The 20,572-nt window shown below is 40.7% G+C and overlaps 1 protein-coding gene across 8 annotated transcripts; it reads right to left on the bottom strand.

Annotated features, from left to right (window-relative positions):
• Positions 1 to 118: 118 nt before the first annotated feature.
• On the bottom strand, positions 119 to 19,271 carry zfr2 (zinc finger RNA binding protein 2). Of its 8 annotated transcripts, none has more exons than XM_034529975.1 (19): positions 19,145 to 19,266; positions 15,015 to 15,270; positions 14,605 to 14,722; positions 13,555 to 13,773; positions 12,565 to 12,890; positions 12,151 to 12,339; positions 11,727 to 11,964; positions 11,133 to 11,323; positions 10,644 to 10,763; positions 9,626 to 9,789; positions 8,882 to 9,008; positions 8,536 to 8,741; positions 7,475 to 7,643; positions 6,016 to 6,190; positions 3,628 to 3,716; positions 2,961 to 3,056; positions 2,462 to 2,573; positions 2,104 to 2,201; positions 119 to 1,639 (listed from the first exon to the last, which is right to left on the bottom strand). In XM_034529975.1, exons 1-19 carry the CDS (start codon positions 19,195 to 19,197, stop codon positions 1,454 to 1,456), a joined length of 3,132 nt encoding a protein of 1,043 aa, XP_034385866.1. In that variant the 5' UTR covers positions 19,198 to 19,266; the 3' UTR covers positions 119 to 1,453. The 8 variants fall into 8 exon arrangements, 7 of the variants coding, with proteins under 7 accessions (XP_034385866.1, XP_034385873.1, XP_034385871.1 ...); XM_034529982.1 differs by having other exon boundaries at positions 9,644 to 9,789; positions 14,605 to 14,719; XM_034529980.1 differs by having other exon boundaries at positions 120 to 1,639; positions 9,644 to 9,789.
• Positions 19,272 to 20,572: the final 1,301 nt, after the last annotated feature.

Genomic DNA, 20,572 nt, shown 5'->3' with positions numbered 1-20,572 from the left:
TGACGCCGGAGATGACTTTTCCTCCTCTTCTTCTTCTTCTTCTTCTCCTGTTAGAAACAGTCTCTTGAAAATGTAGGAAAGCGTTTATTTGGTTCCACAAACAGCCCGGGACACAAAATGGCTTAAAAGGGTTTTAATATCTCCCCTTAATGTTTAGGCAACACTACAAAGACATTAAAAGAAGAAAAAAGGACAGCAATGTTCACCCTTTCCGTTTAAACAACACAAAATAGATTTTCCTTCAGAAATAAAATAAGCAATACTTATATGATGCTCTTGATAGATGAAAATCAAACTAAAAACGGCACATTAATGCTCTCGCATCAACTTTTAAGCCAAAGAGCTGTACAACTGCCCCTTCCTCGTCCCACATCTTTGTGACATTTTATCAATATCAATCTGACAAAACAAACAACTCATACATGTCCCCCTTTCTCTGTAATACACAACATAATGCAGGCACAAGGAAGAAAGTCAAAGGACTACTTGATCATTACAGTAGATATTCAGTCTTATTTCTTGGAATAAAGCTTTTCTCTTCTGCTAACCGTACTCTGGAAGAAAAAAGATTACTAGGCATATTATTCAAATGATAAGATTATGGCTGCATTCAGTAACATTGTCATTTCTTAAGTGCTTCATTCCCTCAGCATGCTACAGACTGTGCAACATAAGACTTCTCTCCTCAGATTTGCTCTCCAGTGTGACCTCCACAGAAAAAACACAAAAAGCTGAACTTCTGAGTCCTTGTACGTTTCTGTACATGTTTTCAAGGCGAAGTGATTTTAGTGTAAGCCTTTCAACTCGACTTTAGAGGTGAGCTCAACAGCGTCACACTATTGTATTACCGTGTCATCTTAGGCACAACGAACATCACAGTACTGTATTTATGTAGATCTAAAACACAGTCCGTCTTCTGGGACCTTTCCCACAGTTTCAAAGCTTCTAAACTGGAACCCCCATCTTTGTTTTTTGTTCAACACAGACTGAAAAAAACGTTTTACAAATGTCATGCACCGACATTAGTTCAGAGAGTCCGGACTCAAGCAGTTGAGTTCAGAGTCTGCTGAAAATACAGCTTAAGGTGCTGATGATTTAACTGTAGTGGTTTAACTATTGTGAATAAACAGGAGGGAGGGTCAGTAGTTAGTGTGCAATTATAGTCACTTATGTGATTTTTTACTGTGCCACATTTCTCTGCACACTTTAAAAGACACCAAACCTGCAGGAAATTACTATACGAGAAGGATTTGTAGTACAGATTCTCAAGCTTCAGTCTCCTCCCCACACATTACTCCTCTTAAATCAAGGGTAGACATGTCACATGTACAGTCAGTTATATTCATGTGTGTGTAGCTGCGTGTTAAGATTATTTTCAAGATAAGAAAAGTTGAAAGTTTTGACATTCTACTAGTCTCTAAACTAGCACACGCCTCTGCTCTGGAGGCAGAGGTCAAGCACTCTCTGCTTCTTCCTTCTTGTCTTTTTTCCCCTCCCCCTCCCCGTCCCCGTCCCCGTCGCCCGTGTCGCTGCCGTCCCGCCGACGTTTGCGGTTGCGAGCGCTGGCCTTTGATGCCGGCAGCGAGTCCATACCCAGAACCTTGTGGATCTGACGGAAAGCGAGCAGCCGCAGAGCATGCTGAAACCAGAGAAAACAGGAAAGAGACATGTACGTTTAAAACACTTTTTTCCGCCCATAACTGTATTGACATTTTATTTGACAATTGATGGCAAAGAGAAAACAAGAGGAGAAGGTACGACATGCAGCAACGTGTGTGTCCTCTCTCCTTTCCCCTGCAGCAGATGTCCCTCACACTGCGAAGGGTTCACTTTGGATAATGTTATTTTAAAAGTCCTCTCATTCCTCTGACCATTAGTTGATTTGGATGTCAGCAAAAACACAGTAAGTTTGTGTGGTTCTGGTGGTAAATAACTCTCTAATCAAGCTCTTTAGCTAAACCTCACACTGGTGCTGTCCTGAAAACAAACACCTAAAACAAACTAACGTCCCGTTTAAGTATTATTATAAAAGTGAATCCACACCTCCCAGCCAATCAGAATCTATGCTGTCCGGTAGCCATGGTAATAATGCCGTCTGATTACCTGTGCGCTGGCAGTTATGTCCTCTCTGGCTTGAAGCATCATGCTTTCCAAAGAATCTGTAGTGTTTTTCTCACACGGGTCCATCAAACCTGGTCCATCTGAATAAGGGAAATAAGTTAAATAAGTTGATAATATGAGTTAATATTAGCTAATAGAAGCAGAAAATAGTGATTTTTTCTCCTTTAAAGTTCATGTTTGACAGAAGATGACTTTGTTGCACAAGAGGAAGGCACAATAGATAATATATATATATATATATTTTTTTTAAAGACATGAAACTATTCATTTTTTAAGTGATAAAAGTGCTTTATAATGTAAAATAATCCATCTATTTACATCACATTAAGATTGGTCTGACCTGGGAGCAGGATGCCTGTGGAGATGCTCTCCAGGACTCTGCGCATGGCCTCTCCTGGGCTCAGCGGGCCTGGAGCACTGCTGATCACTTTCTCCACCAACAGCTCCATCGCCTGAAGGGAGTAAAGCACGAAGGGAAGCAGACCCACTGAGTGGAAGAAGACACTCCAGACAGCTGATTGAAGTATACCCTTATAGCATAAAACACCTGATCAAGACATTTGGGGGTAATCTCCTCACACGGAATACAGCATAGATTAAACACTGATAGCACAATGAATGTTGGTAAATTACGTAAGTTATGTAGTAAGTTATTGTTCTCTCTTAGACAACATCAGGTGAGACGGACATACAAAAAAAAAAGAAGAGGACGGACAAGCCTAATCAAGCGTACAACAATGCACATGCATGCAGATATGACAAATTATATTATAAAACCTCACTAGGAGAAGATTCATACTACACCAAAAAAATAAAAATAGAGAGTGGAAGCCTCTTACCCAGCCGGGCATCTTTCCCCATGTGGGAACCCGCTGACATAAATCTCTCAGCAACCGAATGATGATCACACAGGACTGCAGCCCGTTGGCACGAGCCTTCAGAAATAAAAAGGGGGGGGGGACGACATTAACAAAAAGGGGCATTTATTTTTAGACAGACTGAAACAGTGACAATTACCCTATAATATATGACTAGTGGCTTTAAATTTGTGTATTTGAAGAAAAAAAAAAAAAGGCAAAAACATTTATGATTGTAGTCAAAACTAAAACTAAATATTAATAATTGAGAACAAGATGGCCGAACATGCTCTTCATCACAACTATTCAAGTCAGAGGCTGACTAAGAATTTGTAGAGATTATTGTTGGACTGTTCAGATAACGAAATGTGAATAATCTTAAATGCCACATTGGTAAAAACTGCTTGGTTTCTCTTTTGTAAAGCCAGAGAAGAAATTACTCTGAGCAATGTCTGCTTACAAGTGACCTGCGTATTGGTATTGCTTTAACACAAAATCCCATGGTCTGTTTTTAGCCTCAACAGGAAGTGACATCGGTTTCCTCCACTCATTCACTTCTGCAATATAATACATTATATACCATAAATATCTCATCATAAATTAGCCTCTTTTTGTTTAAGGATTTTTGACATATTTGTGATGCATTTACCTGAAACCATTTGGCGTGCCGGAGAGCAGCCAGGTACTCCAGACATTTCCTCTTGTTGAGAAGATCAGTCGGGTCCTTTTCAGCCACACCTGTGAAGAAGCGTGCACTAGCTCATGACTCAAACTAATGCAAACCCCAAATGATGGCGATGCAATATATAAGTGTTAAGATTATAAAAACGCTGGACGTTCATGTAGATTTGTCCAGACATTTCCTTGACTCCTAAAATACAAATACGGTTTGTTTTGTGAAAACAATTATGAGGGAGATATGAGAAAAAAAATGAAAGCATTTGATCATCAAATGAAAAAGGAGGAAGTCTACAGTGTTTCTGTGTTTTGCAGATATTCTTAAGAGTGGAAAGTTACAGAGAGGCATGCAAAAAAGTAGGAAATCCAAGGCATTCAGAGAGTTTGGTGGTGGAGTTTATAATAATGTTTTTGTTTAACATGTCTACACCAGACAAGACCTTTTGATTTTAGTGACCCCATTATTGTCTGCCTGACTGCATCTTTCTCTGAGAAAGACATTTTGACTTGTCAAACACAGGCGTGACTAATAACCTTATTAATGTCCATGTGTGTCGGTGCCAGGACGTGATACTGAGCATGCCGCTGCACTTGACACTTAAAATGAGGTTATCGTTTTCCTGCTATGCCAAGTCAAAATATCTACATGAGAAAGACGCATGAAGACTGTTTTATCATATGACAATCAGCCGGTTTCAGTCTTACTCACATAAATGTCCCTCTTACTTGAAAAGGAGTCTGATCACTCAAGATCTCTTCAATATTGTGTAACCTTTCTCCAGTTCAGGATCTGATCATTGAGTCCCGTCTTTAGACATTTCTCCCCCCCTACTTTTTTTAACAATTTTTTTTTTCTTCTTTTTTTACAATTCATAACAAATGTTTCCATTACTCCTCTGCAACTAGGGAACTTCTTACGCAGATAAAGTAGGAAGAATACTTTATCCTTCATGCCTCCACATTTTAAAGACAATACCAACATAAAAAAGCAAACCAATTAAGGTGAAGTCAGATCATGACAAAAGCCCAAGATAACCTAATTAGTAGTACTAAAAACGGTGTTTGTTGGATTTAGGTGTTAATAAAATAGTTTGAGGAAATACTAAAGTCAACTTATAACGACATTCAACTTGGTTACCGACGACTGCGATTATGTAATTTTCCACAAGAGCTGCCTTGAGGCTTTCCACACTTCACTAGAACTGGAGCAGCAACAGGGAAAATACATAACAAAAAAAAGGCACTTTTTTGAAGTCTACACTTCTATACCACTAAGAATCAAAGACCCATATTTATCATGCCTCTTAGAGAGGGGAGTATGATTTAGCAGCAGCTGAGCCCCTCTGAGTTTCCTCCTCTAAAAAGCTTAATGAACATGGGCAACCTGGTTCCTTTAATGTTTCTGTTCTTAGTGGTATGTGAACAAGTGTGGTCTTCAGATCAGCCATTGGCTTGCCGAGGTCTGCTGATACAGAAGTAGGGACACTGATCAACAAACCCAAGCAACATTGTAAAAATAAAACACAACGGCCACAGAAAACATTTCTACCATGTTTTCCAACATGTAAACGACACATTAAAATACTGAGAGTTATTGGCGCAGGCGGAGGAGTGTTTGCAACACAATGATCTTATTATATTTACTGTTCAATGAGGGGTGAACCAGTGACAATGGATTTAATAATGTCATCTTAGTATTTCAATACTAATCATTGTGAGGCAATAAAATGACACTCCAACACCTCGCCAGTGATAATGCAACAGAATGATACTGGGATGGGAGACGAGGGAACGGGAAGTCACTGGACCTCAAAATCCCGGAATTATCGGGACCAAAATGCACAACGATTAGCAAGTTTCAAAATAAGGATATTTGTGAAAATAGTACCATCATTTGAAGCATTTTCATCCCTAGGCATCATCTGAACACTGATCATCACCTTCAGTCTCTTGTTATAGTGTCCCAAAGGTCTCATCTGAGCATGTGTTCACAAGATAAACACACAACCTAGTGGCACAGAAAGGTCGGAGAGCTCGGCTTTTGATTCCCATGTTGTGGAAAAGAAATAAAGAAATTGAGGACTAGCGTAACTGCAAAAAATGGTTGGAAATGAATAAAGTGGGACAAATAAATGTGCAAGTTAATCCTTATTTTAGGGGTTAAAGAAAGAAACAACTTATACGTGGGCTTGGTTAAAAGTCCCACTTCATACTTTATGTAATTTAGGAGCTTTTCAGCGTCAACATCTCGGCTACTTATGGGTGGAAGGGTGTATCAAGGGGTATCTATATCTATATAAGTGTATTACACACATTGCTTACATTTGGTTGTGGTACTGAAAGCTTTGGCTTCTCTAACCTTTCTCAGCCGCATTTCCTGCTGCCTGCTTGTCCTTCTCAGTAGCAGGGTCCTCCCTCATCAGCGGCGAGGTGAGAGAAATCGTCACCTGCATTTTGGGCTCCTTGCTTGAAAATATCACGATGTTCGCCTCCTCGGGGTGAGCCTGCACCTCATACTGATCTTCAGAAAATGTCTGCCGGTTAAAAGGACACTTGGGATTACTCACTACAGAGGAGGAGGGGTGTAGGGGCAGAGAATCGCCTCGTTTGGCGAGGTTATGGGGCAATACCGGTATGTTTTTAACCCTGGGTTGTTCAATTGTTTTTTCTTAAAGGTAGTTCCCTTATTTAAATCAGGGTCTGTTACATACGCACAAATATATTTCTCAACAATTTCTTAAATTGTTGTATTATTTAGCAAAGTAACGGGGCAGTTTAGGAAGAAAAGGCCCCATCTCACTCTGTAGGATTCAGGTGTCATAACCAGGCAGTGAATCTAAAGATCAGTCAAAAGCACCTTTAATGAAACACTCATTACAGCTAAAGCAGGAGGGAGGAACAGTGTGGAATTACAACACATCACAACCTTGTATTTGGCGCCAATCCTCTGTCTTGTGGAACTCAAATGGTCACTAAATAAAGTTTTTCTCTTTAGGCTGGAAGCAGTTCAATCATTTGTGTACATGGAATCTCTCCCAAAGCCAGAAACCACACAGTATTTCTAAGTGGAAGAATAAACAGTCAGGAATTCCTCTAATAACAAAAAGGAAACCGACTAAATTGTTTAATACAATTAACTTTCCCAAAAGTTTTACTGTACATCTACAGAGAGCTAAAATGACAGCGTCAACTCAATTGATTTTACTGTCACAGTTGATTATCATAATCATTGATTCAAGAGTGAAGGACAAACTGCTGTGTTGTTTCTGGCGGTGGGGGACAGCTGTCCATGTTCACCAATGATCAATAAGCTGCTCAGCATATGAGAGAAACCAGTCTAGGATTAAGTTATTTAGCAGTGTAATTTCTTTGGATTTTGGTTGCCGACACGTGGGAGTATTACAAATACTACACCACGATGTTTTGTTTGTTTGTTATATTGAGGAAGAACTTCTCGTTCCTATTCCATTTTTACATAACTATTAAACCTCTCAGTCCGTCAGCAGCCATCCCTTATGACAAGTCATGAGGCAGTGGATAACAATTTCCTCTTTTTTAAAAAATCTACTGCAACATCCTTTTTTTAACAAACTACTGCTAAAACTGTCTATAGAAGCTTTCTCCTGCCATTTTTGTCAGGATTTACAGCTCATCTGTATGATCCCACACCCAGGTTTGCATGTCACGAAATCCTATAATAATTTGATATTAAAACTTAAAATGTAAGATTGTCAGTGTTGTGAACTCCGAGTTTACCACAATTCTTCCCTCCCTCAACCTCAACCGATGTCCTAAACTAGCTGGTGACGTTTCCTTACCTCTAGTTCTTTGGGCAAATTCTTGGCGATATTCTTCAGTAAAGTGATGGTGGGTTTCTTAGCAGTCAGCAGGATGAGCTCAACATTTCTGTCTCCACGAAGCAGCAGGCCTTTGGCCAGGATACCCACCCTCATCACACCTTTTAGCAGCCGTCCTGAGTTCTCAGCACTGTCAAGAGAAACAATTCAGCTGAAGTGATTTCTTTTGCAGCAACTTGATGGATCACAAACAGAGACTCGGGTCTAAATGGACATTTAACGTTGGCTGTTTTTTTACATGAGTATACACCTGTAGCTCTAATGTAGTGTATTGTGAATGGCATGTCACTTCATTTATAAAAGGTGGTAAAGTTATAATTCATAAATAAATGTTCCAATATCCACATGACCAACACCTACATTAAAACCACAAGCAACGGTACGATACCATTTGCTTAAACCAGAGGTTCTCAACCTTTTATAACTTATGGCCCAATTCTGATTATTAAAAAAAAAAAAGGACCATCTTCTAGGATAACCCCAAAAAAAAGGAGGAAAATGGCGAGAAAAATAAATTGGGCTGTAGATATGTGATGCCACCCCCTCTGCTTAGCCTTAACCATCACTGCCTGACAAACTTAATGTATTCAGGTTCATATTTCCTCTCCACACACTTTGGAGCTTTTACTGTTGCAGGTTGTCTCCCACATAAATCTTTCATGAAAAAAAAAAAATGAAAAAACGACCCATTTTTTTGTCTGCATTCAAGGGAACGTTAGTGGCATGTTGGTCTCTGTTGATGTATTGATATTAGAGTGGTGATATTCAAACATAAGTATTAACAAAATGATGCTTTGTTTAACTAACTGTTTTATATAATATATATATATATAATTCCTGAGCACATTTAGATATAAAAATAACTATAAATTATAGCTTTGTAAATTACCAAAACATATAGCAGTACCTCAGCCCTGATGTCCACCAGTGGTTGAGGATAGTTTGCTTAGGTACCTTAATCCTTGTTTTTACCAACATGCTCAAAGATAAATGTGCATCATCTGCAAGAAATAACTTTTTACCCTTTTTCATCTTCTCCTTCAATAGCAGCGGTATCAACAGCTGGTGTCTCCTTCTCCAGCAGGGAGTCTGACACCAGTCTAAGGGCTCTCTCAGAATGGGAAACAATCCTCTGAACAGCCTGCAGCTCTTCCTCTACTGGGTAAATAGTCGAGTGTTTAGCCATGATGTGACGGTCATCAGGAGAGTCTGGCCGACGCACACACGTCTTATGAGGGGGGAGGAAATGGAGAGATTGATCACACTTGGATTTAGGTTTGAGTGAATGTTTGTTTTCATTTTTCTTTCCTTTTTTTTTTTTTTCATACAACACAAAACAAAGAAAACAACTGCAATTGCGGTGCTCACCAGTAGAGGAGGTACTGGCATACCAGGGCGGCTCATCAGGGGTGGAGGAGCCATCCTGCGTCTCTGTTCCCCCCAGTACATCTGCTCCTCCTCCATCCTCCTCCAGTACATGTCCTCCTCATATCGTCTGCAGGAGAAGGGAAAGTTTTTAATTGTCATTCATTAAAAGTCATTTATTACAAAAGGGAATTGTTATGGCTGCCATTAATGGTACAAATTAGTCCAAAAGACAGCACTTTAACTAAACGTTAACTCTGAAATACCGTTGATCATATAAGATCATTATTACACAGAGTTTTTTTCTCAAAAGCATTATGTTACTTGAAAATATTCCAAGGTTACAAAATGGGCATTTCCTCCTGTAACAACAATTAAAGCATAGGACTAGGATGTCAAACATTTCCTTTTTGCATTTAGGGCATTTACTGAATTACACCATAATCTCTCTGTACAGTTTTCATGATAGAATGTTCTTAAATAATTTGATAAATATGACTTCCTCTGGCTGTTGAGAGAATATATTTTACTATTCATGCAAGAAAGCTGATGTGAATGACAAGAAAACAGTAAGACATTTTTTTCCTTGTGTACATGCGTCACACTAACACTCAGCTGGTCAGCTTTAGGACTTCCTCTTTATCATTACCCGTATGAATGCATCTTTTCTTTTTTTAGTCTATTCTGTGCCAACTATGGAAACTTGCAAATTGAATGTGAGAGATGGAATAAGTTAAGGTTACTAACTTGGGCCACAAGTCTGACCTCATCTCCATGTGCCAGCGCTGCTCATCGTCTCTCTGTCTCTTCAGCACCGCCTTCTGCTTCTGCTTCTTCAGCTTGCTCTCCTGCAGCTTCCTGGCCCGGTTACTAGGCTTGATCTCCACAGGAAGCTCTGGGTTAACTTTCTTCTAAAGAGAGACAGAGAAATGTAAAGTGAATGTAACAAGAATATAATGGAAGTCTGTGTACATGGGATCCAGCTGATTCCTTTAGGCTTCCATCCACACGACGCTGGCATGTTTAAGATCTTTTCATTTTCTTTAAAAAAAGGCAACCTTCAGAGACAAGATCAAGTCTTGGTGTCTTAACAGTGTGACACACTTGGCAGAAATGTGTTTCATGTGTGCAACACTCGTAGAAAAACAGCTCCACAGAGGTCAAAACCTCCACACGGGACCTTTCAGAGGCCAACTTCTCTTCTCTTTTTAGTTGCTGATTCTGTGCATCAATACAGTCAATCCCATAATACGGGTTGACGCGTTTATATGTTTATTCAGCAATTTCATTGATCGTCTCAACGTAGCTGCAGTTAGCTTTACATTCCTACTCTAGTGCAGTTAAAAGGAAGCATCTATAACCAGTGATCAAATCCCCATTTAATTATTGTGTAACCATCTGACAAAATAGACATATGTAACTGACATCATGTTTGTCTATACCGATCACACAAAAATAACCCAGAGAAAGAAAGTCTGCTGAAACCATGCAATGTATCTGTGCGTCTGTCAACCCAGTGGATCCATTCTAACTCACTCCTGATCAGATCAGATATGAATATGAAATACCCTGTTTTGTTGCCGTCCAACCAATAAAAGAAAGGAGGAAAAAGAGATTGGACTGTTTTCTGCTGTGAACAGAACCCTGCTTGACAGTTCATGTAATTTAAAACACCAAAAACCTTTGAAAGTATGCATCTGAGCCGTGTTCAGTCTGTATAACCAGTCAGACTGGAATGGACTCAGTGATGCCCAAACTTTCTCACCTTGTACTGGAGTCTGTGCCTTCTGCCTTTCAGGTGCATGTCTTTAGCATTAGGGTCGTTGAAACTGCACTCGCACAGTTTACAGTGGAATCTAATCACTTTTCCGTCATCGTTACGGACCTGAAACGGACAGATAGTTCATGTAAATACACATCATGCAGGACAACGAACCCTACATGCAAGATTTTTTACTCTTAATAAAATAATCATTGAAGCTTGAGAAATTGGGCCTAATGCAAAACATGAAACCAATCTTTACAATAAGTATGTTTTAGACATTATTCATTTTAAAACTGTTCAAAATATCTCTAACTCACATGTTGAAGACTACTGTAAACAATTGAGTATATAAAACAAATTAAATAGTTCCTTAAATGATATCACACTCCTTTTTACTTTTCGACTGTTTTCAATTTCCATATAAACCAACATATATCCCTCCGATATACTGATAGGTTGTCACACATTTTCTTCCCGTTTCCTGCGTACCTCCTCGACATAGTCGTGTCCTACTGGCTGGATGTCTCCCTGGCCTCCAGCTCTGTCACAGTCCTCATCGTCACTCTGAGGGTCCATTCTCCCAAGTTCCATGGACTCATCCACCTTGGCAGCAGCTGCCACTACCGCCGGCGCCACCACAGGCGTCACTGCAGCTGCTGGAGCTCTGATGGGCTTATTGGCTATGCAACAGATAAAATATTACAAATTAGAGTTAATGTAAGGAGCGCTAATAAACATCTATTTCTAGTCATTTCTATCCCCTGTTCTATTCCAGATGTAAAAAATGTGTGCAGTAATTCCCATTTTTAAAACTTGGAACAAATACAGCTTGGTCAGACAACATGTCATATGATATGCTGATATGCTCTGGCCTTAACACTTCCTCTCACTGTGAGCGATACACAACACTTAAACAGTTGATGTGAAGCAGGCCGCAGCTGTCAAAATGATGTACATTTGGCTGAATGTCTAGTACTGTGCAGCTGCATTATGGATGTAGATATTATCAGATTGGTAGTTAAATGGGTACGATGGGGGAGAAAATCATCTCTAATAATAAACATAACAAATTAGCAAACTTACAAACAACAGTTATTTTGGAAGGCGCTGGTTTCTTGACTGGTGCCGTTTTGGCAGTGACGTTTACAGCCGCCTGTTTGGGTGTCACAGTCGAAGTTGAAGAGGTTGAGACGGAAGCAGAAGTGGATGTAGAGACTGGAGGTTTCCCAGCTGTCGATGTCGTGATAACTGGAGCTGAATTCACCAACACTGGCTCAGTGGAAGGTATAGGTTTGCCCAACTTGGTGTGAAGTTTCACCACCTTTCCAAGGACAGAGGAAGATACAACCATTTAAGCTTGTTAATACTCAGTCACATCCCAAATCCCTGTGGCAGGTTTTGTTCCAAGACTCAGCAGCTGAGATGGAACATGTTCAATAAAACACTGTTATGTCAATATCTACTAGCGACGACCATATTTAAGAAAACCTATCACAGCTGTGCTAACCTTCTGGTGTTTGGCCCCACGGATATGTGCGGCGTAGGCATCCACTCCGGTGCAGGAGACGTCACATAGCTCACAGCGTAACTGAGTCTGGACCCCCCTGGGCCCGTTGCTGGCCCCAGTCTGCCCCCCAGATTTTAGGGCTGCCTCCTTTTTCTTATGCTTCTGGCCTTCTAGGTGCTCCCGGTACGTCTGGAGCAGTAAATTAAACCAGTTAGCAAGATGTAGCTTCCAAATACATACAGTATACAGACTCAATATGATACAATCTAATCAGACAACTGCTGATACATATATTGTAATGTTTTTGTTCTAATTGTGTGTGTGTTTGTATGACTTATTCAAAGCTCAGTAATGCAGAACACAATAAAGCTTTTCTATTAAAAGCGTTCCGTAAAGCTCATTATAAACTTCTACCTGAGGGCCTGCACAGCTGATCTTGCAAATGTCACAATAATGGAGCTGGGGCTGCTTGGGAGGCCCTTTGGGCTTCTGCAGCTTGCTCTGGTGAAATGTGGGCTTTTTGTAGGAGTTTACAGTCGGAGCCGTCACCATGTTGCTGCCTGAGTTGCTCCAGGAAGAGCTCGTCAGCTGCTTCGGTGGCGGCTGGATGGGGGGCAGGGGCTGTTGCAGCTGCTGAGGTGGAGGCTGCGGCTGGGTGAGAGTCTGCTGGGCAGGCTGGTAATAGGAGGGGGTGGCTGTGGAGGTATAGCCAGTTGAGTCATAACTGGAGTAGCTAATGCCTGAAGGTGAGAGAGCAGGAGGACGACAGTGAGGACAAAGAGTTATTAGAGAGAAGAGAAGCATTCAATATATGAATCCCTTATCAGTAAGCTGTCATGCAAGCAATTAGCGGCAGTGCAATTGCCCCAACATTTGGACCAAGGCGGACAAAGTCAATCCCAAACATTGTGAAAACAGGTCATTAGAAGCTTGAATTAGCAAGGTATCATACGTCTGTATCTACCTGTCCCTGCCTCTTGGAATCAGCTCACACCTTTGCTCTCTCCGACTTCTCACAAGGAGGTACTTGATAATCTCAAAACCAGCAGAGTGATAGTTTAACTCACTAGCTACAGTAGTTCAGAAACTTGCACTGCATTTCCCTGTGACACTTTCAGATTGCAACCATTTGAATGCCCCTCCGCTAAATCCTTCCCTTCAAAGACTGAGGTAAAGTGAGCCATCAAGTGAAAAACTGTGGGAACACCGTTCCACTGAACTCAGAGGCCATCGTTACCATAATCACACTCCAATCTCTGAACCCATCGTCGATTGGTCCGACTACGGATCAGTTTAAGTAATATAATTCTGGGATTCTGGTGTCGCCAGCTGATATCCAGGCCAAGACTTTCTTTTCTGTGCACCGCTCATTAGCAACATTATTTGGGTCTGGTCTTATCCTACCTGAGTAGGTGGTGGCCGCAACAGTGGAGCCGAAGGAGGAGCCGAGGGTGTAGGATGAAATGGGTGTGGGCGGCTGCTGGACACTGGTGGACACTGGGTAGATGTTGTAGCTGGTGGACACAGAGGGGGCCAGAGGCTTGAGGGCCGTTACCTGACGCTGGGGGGGAGGAGGCTGGCTGTACACTGTGGAGGGGGCTGGACTGTAAGCGCTCTTTACTCCTGATGATACAGGCAAAGGTAGGGGACAAAGGGGGGTGGAGAGGAAGGGTATTAGAGTAAGAAGAGCGCACAGCAAAAGAAGTCTGAGACGTCCATCCTGTCAGAGAGCTTTTGGCAGCACAGGAAGGATCCTCATTTCACAAGCAAATGAGCAACAAACACATTCCACATACGGTATATCATATCACATTTTTAAAAATGAATAAACAATACCAGGACTGATGACCCACAAATCGCCCAGCAAGACGGGTGTGTGTCAGTGTTATACACTGTTAATTAGATCTGAAACTCTGATTATCCAACAGTCAAATAATATATTTTTGTAAAACTGACAAACTTTTATATATTCAAAATACACACACATACTGTAATCAATAATGTAATAACTATTCAGCAGGTATATAACCCAGCAGTCCAGCAATATCGCCTTTGTCTACACATTCGTCCTCCTTGTCGAAACCTGGCGCCAACATTACCCACAACTCAACCAGTCGATCAGAACTAATGTCGTAATAATAACAATAATAATAATCTCAAGCTGCTAGCCTCAATCAGAGAGGGCTACAGAGGTCTGGTAAACTCACTGCTTTCTAATTCAACCCCTCCAGATTCTTTTCAATTTCAAACTTGTCATCCTGAGCCCCAACCAACACCGACTCAAGTGACATCATTCGAGGCAATTCATCAGATTTTGTGCAGCTCCCTGTGAAGTCACTTAAGGGTTTATACAACTTTCTTCACAGATGCAGTAGAACATCAGCTGTAAACAGATAGGCTAACAATGGTTGTAAATGTGGATGCAACGTGAAAGAAAGAAATAAACTGACTCACCAGTCTGGTAGTAATTCTCTGTGTGTGTCCTCTGAGCCGGAGCTATACTCGTCTGGTAGTACTGTTTATTGTCATAGGTAGTCACAGCTGCAGGACGCCCGTAGCTGTAGTTGTCCTGCTGGTGTTTACAAGGGAGCATTTAATCAAATTGGAAAGCAGCAAGATTAAAAAACACAGATTTAATATTACTGCATTAGAGCCACACTGTAAAATTATTATGGCATACAAGACAATCCCAGTGAAGGTTGGCACAAAAGAGGCATGCGTTGCTGTCTGTACCAGTGTCTTAGTGGTTAAAAATCACATTATTTGACCCAAAACAAATTTCTTTGCATTACATCCAATATGACTACATCAAGCTATAAGAAACTGAGACAACGTGATAATAAAGGAAGCAGAAAGCGACTGACCGTTTCCGGGTATACCTGGTACGTTTGAGGGGTGGTGGTGGGCTGTGGGGGTGCCGGGGGGTCTGGCTGCCTGTATGCGTAGTCAGGGGGAGCCTGGTGGCTCTGATAGGTGGGGTAAGGGGCAGTGACCACAGGCCTGGCTGCCTGGACTGGAGCTGGAGAATAGGACGCAGTCACTGCATGAGCCACAGCTGGAGCCTGCTGGACACTGTAACTGGCTGTAGAAGGATGGGAATAGGCCGGGGGAGGCTGGGCACTGAAGGAGGAGAGGGAAGGAACATTTAGTGATGCAAGAAGGTGAATTCAAAACTGCTTTATGTCTACATCTTTATGAACAACATTAAAGTTATCTATTTAAGTCTTTACCATTGAGTAGAGCTGGAGTCAATCCATGTCGGAAGTTCAAGAATTAATACATATGTCACAAAACTGCACATGAGTATTTCTAAAATAACACTAAGAAGACATTCCCAGACACAAATCTCATCTTCTATTTGTTATTCTGAATTTGAGTAGCAAAAGCATAACATTATAACAATATATAAGCATTTATATTATCACTAATATTGGCAAGCTAAAAAAGTCAGAGCATCCCCGAAGTGATTACCATTCATTCTAAGGAATGTCGGTGCTCTGTACTATATTTCCCGGGCAACCCATCAAATAGTTGTTGAGATGAATCACTCAAATCCACAAATGTGAACATCATGGTGGTGCAAAAGGAAAAGTCGGGAAATCACAAAAGTCAGCCGGATTCGTAATCCGAGCACCATGAATATCTATTTGATATCATAAAAATCCATCAAATAGATGATAAAATATTTCAGTCTGGACTAAAGTGGTGGACAGACCAATCAACTAACCAACCAACCAGCAGTTATGCCCATGTATAACGATATCAAATATTGAATATAAATGGGTGAGTCATGTGAAGACGGCAGTTTCTGGCACGTCTGCATTGGCTTCATTTTTCAGCACCGGAGGTTGCCGCTTTGTCATGCCGCTAGCATGGCTAAATATAGGCACTGAAAATAGGGACAAATTAAAAGCAAAACGTCAACATCCAAGCAAGATTAATTAATCATGGTGGCCAAAATTGTGATCACTTAGAATATTAAATGATTGACTAAGCGGCACAGCATTGACCACCCGTTTTATTTTGATCCGCATACAGAGACAACTCCGCAGCAGCCTTGTTATTGGCATGGTTTGGGACGGGGCAGCAGCTACCGCCAACGGCATCCGTAACTGATGATATCAGCATCTTTATTAAGCTTTCAGAGTCTACAAAACACGAGTGAGCTAAAATTAAATGACTTCTCAAGGTCACGAAAGAGCATCGACTCAAAATGCTGTGGGAGTATTCATGACACCATATTATCTAACAAAAATTCACTGGATTCGGGTAAAATATTAAACAGTTGCGCAATATAATTTATGCAGGAAACTCAGTTTGAATAAAGAGAAAAAACAATGTGAGCAATAATTTCAACAACCTATTAGTTGGATGATGCTAGTACATGTGAATCAGATATTTCTCCTAAATAAGTGTGGTGGATGCCCGGGCAAGTTTTTCTAACAGATACACAAATCAAAACTGTAGTAATGTTTATCGTATGGTGTCAATAGTGTCAAAAGATTATTTTGACTGTTTATTTTTTGCACAGTACATGAAAAAAAAAAATAGGCTCACAAAGGCTGAGTGGCTGTTTTAACCTGTTAACATTGGCGCCAAAATAAAAAGCAAGAGGTTTCACAACGCACAAACAGTGTGGCCCGGGCGTGACACATCCCTGCTACCAAAACCGCAAACGTCAGGAAATATTTTAAGATTGGACATGGGATGCCTGCACTTTTTTATTGACTGTAAATTAAATGATTTGCCACATCAAGCGCAGTCGATTCTGAATTTGTTTTGATGCGCTCAACAACAAAGCATATAATCGTAGAGCACACACACAACAAAAACGCACTGCCACAATAAAGTGCTGCAGAGTCCTAAACACTGGGAATTAGTTCACCTCTTTGCACATACATCCTTTGTGGCAAAGTCAATTATTTTACAGGTCTTTGGGTAGATGCCTGAAATCAAACAAGCTTAAGATATTTTAACATTTTGTTGTACACTAAAAAATGTGTCAGTTAATACCCCTCGTCAATTCTGAAACTTTTATGCATCTAAAAAAAGGCGGTTGCTAACAAGTGGCTAAACTAGTCTCTGTTGTGTATACTCACGCTCATGCTACCGTGTAGTAGTGTGTTTATAGCCTCACATTAGCTTTTTACTTGCCTTTACTTAAAAAAATTTTTTTTAAAAATCAAGAAAGTGGTGTTCATTTGTGAAGGTTTTCTTGCTGAATATAAGTTTGTGTTTTGCCAGAGAACTTATTTTGTGCAATAGTCCACAATCCCATTGGCTTTTTGACGATCAAACCCTCGCGATGCAAACTTCTGTGGTTGGCCTACAAAAATACATCATCCCTTCAGCACTCTGTAACCATACAATAAAAACTATAGTGCAACCAGATGGTTCATGCCCTTAAAGTGACATGTTAAAGTACATGTGCTTGTTTATACAACCGGTGAAGCCTGTAGGATGCAGATTGCTTCAGGATAAGTGCTATTGTGGAAGTGAGTCGAGATGTTCTAGTCTTGATACTGCGCAGTCTTTTACCCGAAGGTAGAAGACTGAATGGAGGGTTCACAGTATGCGAGTCCTTAACATTTTCAAACATTTCCATTGAATGTGGTATGGTTCATATATGGTACATAGTAAATTATGTTGTGTGTAAACTTAGGAAGCGAACAACTAATTGAAAAGGCCAGAAATGTAAGAGTGCAAGCAGAGGGATGTCATTTTACTGAATTCCTATTTCATGACATGCTAATAAAATATCTGTAGATGTGATGAAAGACAGTGCTGCTGAATGCAGTGCATGGCTCCAATTCAATTAAACCATTTTGCAGCCCTAAACAGAACAGTAATAAAGACATTAATTATATAGGACATTGGACACTGACCACTTTGACAGGGTTTTTCTTTATGTATCATCTATACTTGTTTGCTGTTGCTATCCCTTAGATATCCCTGGGAGTGGGAGTTTATCATGGGACATTTTGCAACAAATGGGGAAAACTGCTTTACAGCAATACGGCACTCGTTTTAGATTTTTGCATCAAAGTTATCGTGAACCTTTATTTCTTGCTAGTGAGATGGATTAGCCCTTCCTGTCAGGTCTAATTTTTTTTAATATACTGTATTGCAATCATTATTGATTTTGCAGCATGATGAGAGCAGATGTTATCAATATTGCCCAATACTGTAAACTTGCATTGAATGCATCTCATGAAGACTAAAGCCTTACTGCAGCTGCAACACAGTGCCATGTTTGAGGCTTGGTGAGGTTTTATATTCAATCAGGAATTATCATTACAAGTTAAGACTTGGTCACCAATGCAGACTTTGGTGAATGGACGAAGGGAAACATGTGAACATAGAAAATGAATACAGCAACACTCTGTATTGTAAAGATGAGTCTACTACTGAACAGGTGTGTTGGCTTGAGTGCTAGTCAAACAATTAATAAATTACCTGTCAAGATGACGAGTTATTTACCTGTCAACCAAAGTTGCCAAACACCAATCTATCCTACCAAGAGTTTGACAGGTGACCGGTGTTCATTTCCTACCTCAACATAAGTCACGTGACGTAATCTATTTCGATAGTCCCCCTGTGTCGTTATTTAACGTTAACTATAACAGGTGCACCGTTTGTGAGACAGCTTCGGAACAGCCAGGGTTGTTAATCCTAAACACCGGCCAAAATACCACCCGTCACAGCGATTAACTAACCCAGCTCGGACGCTTAGTTTGCCGTTAGAGTCGTTCACGTGGTAAAGCGTTGACCCGTCAGCACCCGCAGAGGACCGCACCGGGGTTCACTTGAGTCAAGCGGCGTGTCGGTAAGAGCTGGCCTGCAAACTCAGCTAACCTAGCTGATGTTAGCTCACCGAAGCAGCGGGTCAAACGGAGCTCGCTGTGTAGTCCCGTCTCATCGACTGTTATACACCGGAGGCCGATGAATGTGACACAAAAGACACACTGACATCAACCTGCATGTCTTGAATTACCTGTATTGCGGACCGGCACCATGTGTGAACCCGAAATAATTGCTTGCAGCCATCTTGGCATCTCCAGTACAGTACGGTATTGGCAATCAGCAGTAAAACCCTGAAACTATCGGTCAAGATAGTTCACCCCCTCGACTGCAGCCAATGGGAACGCCTCTCCGCTTCACCGGAACTGCGTAAGACAACAAAATAAAAACATATCTTAAAGACACTGAGTGAGATATACACGATAAACTCAGCGAGAAAATGTTGTGTAAATGTATCGTTTCAGTGAATTTACAGTTTGGGCATTAATTTGTTTGTATATTTGTTCTTAGGATTCTCCGTAACCAGATCACGCATGCGCACCAATAATTTAGAAAATTATCTTAGAAGACGATTTATTATTTATTAATTATCTTTAAGAATTTTTTTTTTTTCTCATGTTTGAAGAAACAGTAGAAAGTTAGGAGTATGCGAAAGGGATCAAAGAACTGAACAAAATAAATAGAGGAAAAAAAGGAAAAATAAAAGAGTGATTATCGTAAAATGTATTTTATAAAAAAATACAAAACAACACAAATCTAGTCAATTCGTTGAGCCTGATTTACAAAGGAAACAACTGCAAAATCATAGATACTCATCTGTTACTGTTGCCTAATCCTAGACTCTATAAACCATAACCGTAAAAACAGGGTTTACACGAAGACGGAAGTAACGAACAAGGAATCATCTCATTCTGCTGCATCTGCTGAATGTCGCGTGCTGACACATTTATGTTAAAGAAATAATATATCTCATCAACACCTAACTACCAGGCACGGAGTTAGTAGACAAGAACAAATCCACATAACATCATATTCATATTTATATTAAACATCCTGGAAACAATAATGTAGTGCTAATAAAGACGATGGGTTTTAAACGTCCCCTCACCAGCACCACACAATTGAGAACAGATAAACCATTAATCTCTATAGGGATACAAATGTCATATTAAAACATTATATATATATAGTGTGATTAGTAGACCAGGAACAGCATGCCCTAATGTATCATTAGGGCATGCTGGCAACAGAGGCCTGTTATAGGAATGTGCAGCCAGCAGCACAAGTTGCAGGGAAACGGGCCAGGGGTGATATGATTGGTTGGGTGAAAGTGAAGAAAGGGACTGAATAATTCATGTGTGAGGAGAGTTGGGGTTTATGAAGGAGAGTGGGGCAAGGAGACAGAGAAGGAGGGGAGAAGCTATGGATGGAGAGAGAGAGAGAGAGAGAGAGAGAGAGAGATGCTGTTGCCAGGGAACAGCAGCCACATAGAGGACCACTGAAAATAAAAGCAGGATTATCTGATGGGGTAAAGGGATACATATACTGGTGCTCATTTTTCCATCATGAAAGGGTTTGAATTGATATTTGGAAGTGGAAAAGGGTATTGGACTTACAAGCA

Source organism: Cyclopterus lumpus, chromosome 4 (genome assembly GCF_009769545.1).
Source record: "Cyclopterus lumpus isolate fCycLum1 chromosome 4, fCycLum1.pri, whole genome shotgun sequence".
NCBI lineage: Eukaryota > Metazoa > Chordata > Actinopteri > Perciformes > Cyclopteridae > Cyclopterus > Cyclopterus lumpus.
This window is presented reverse-complemented; position numbering and strand designations above follow the sequence as displayed.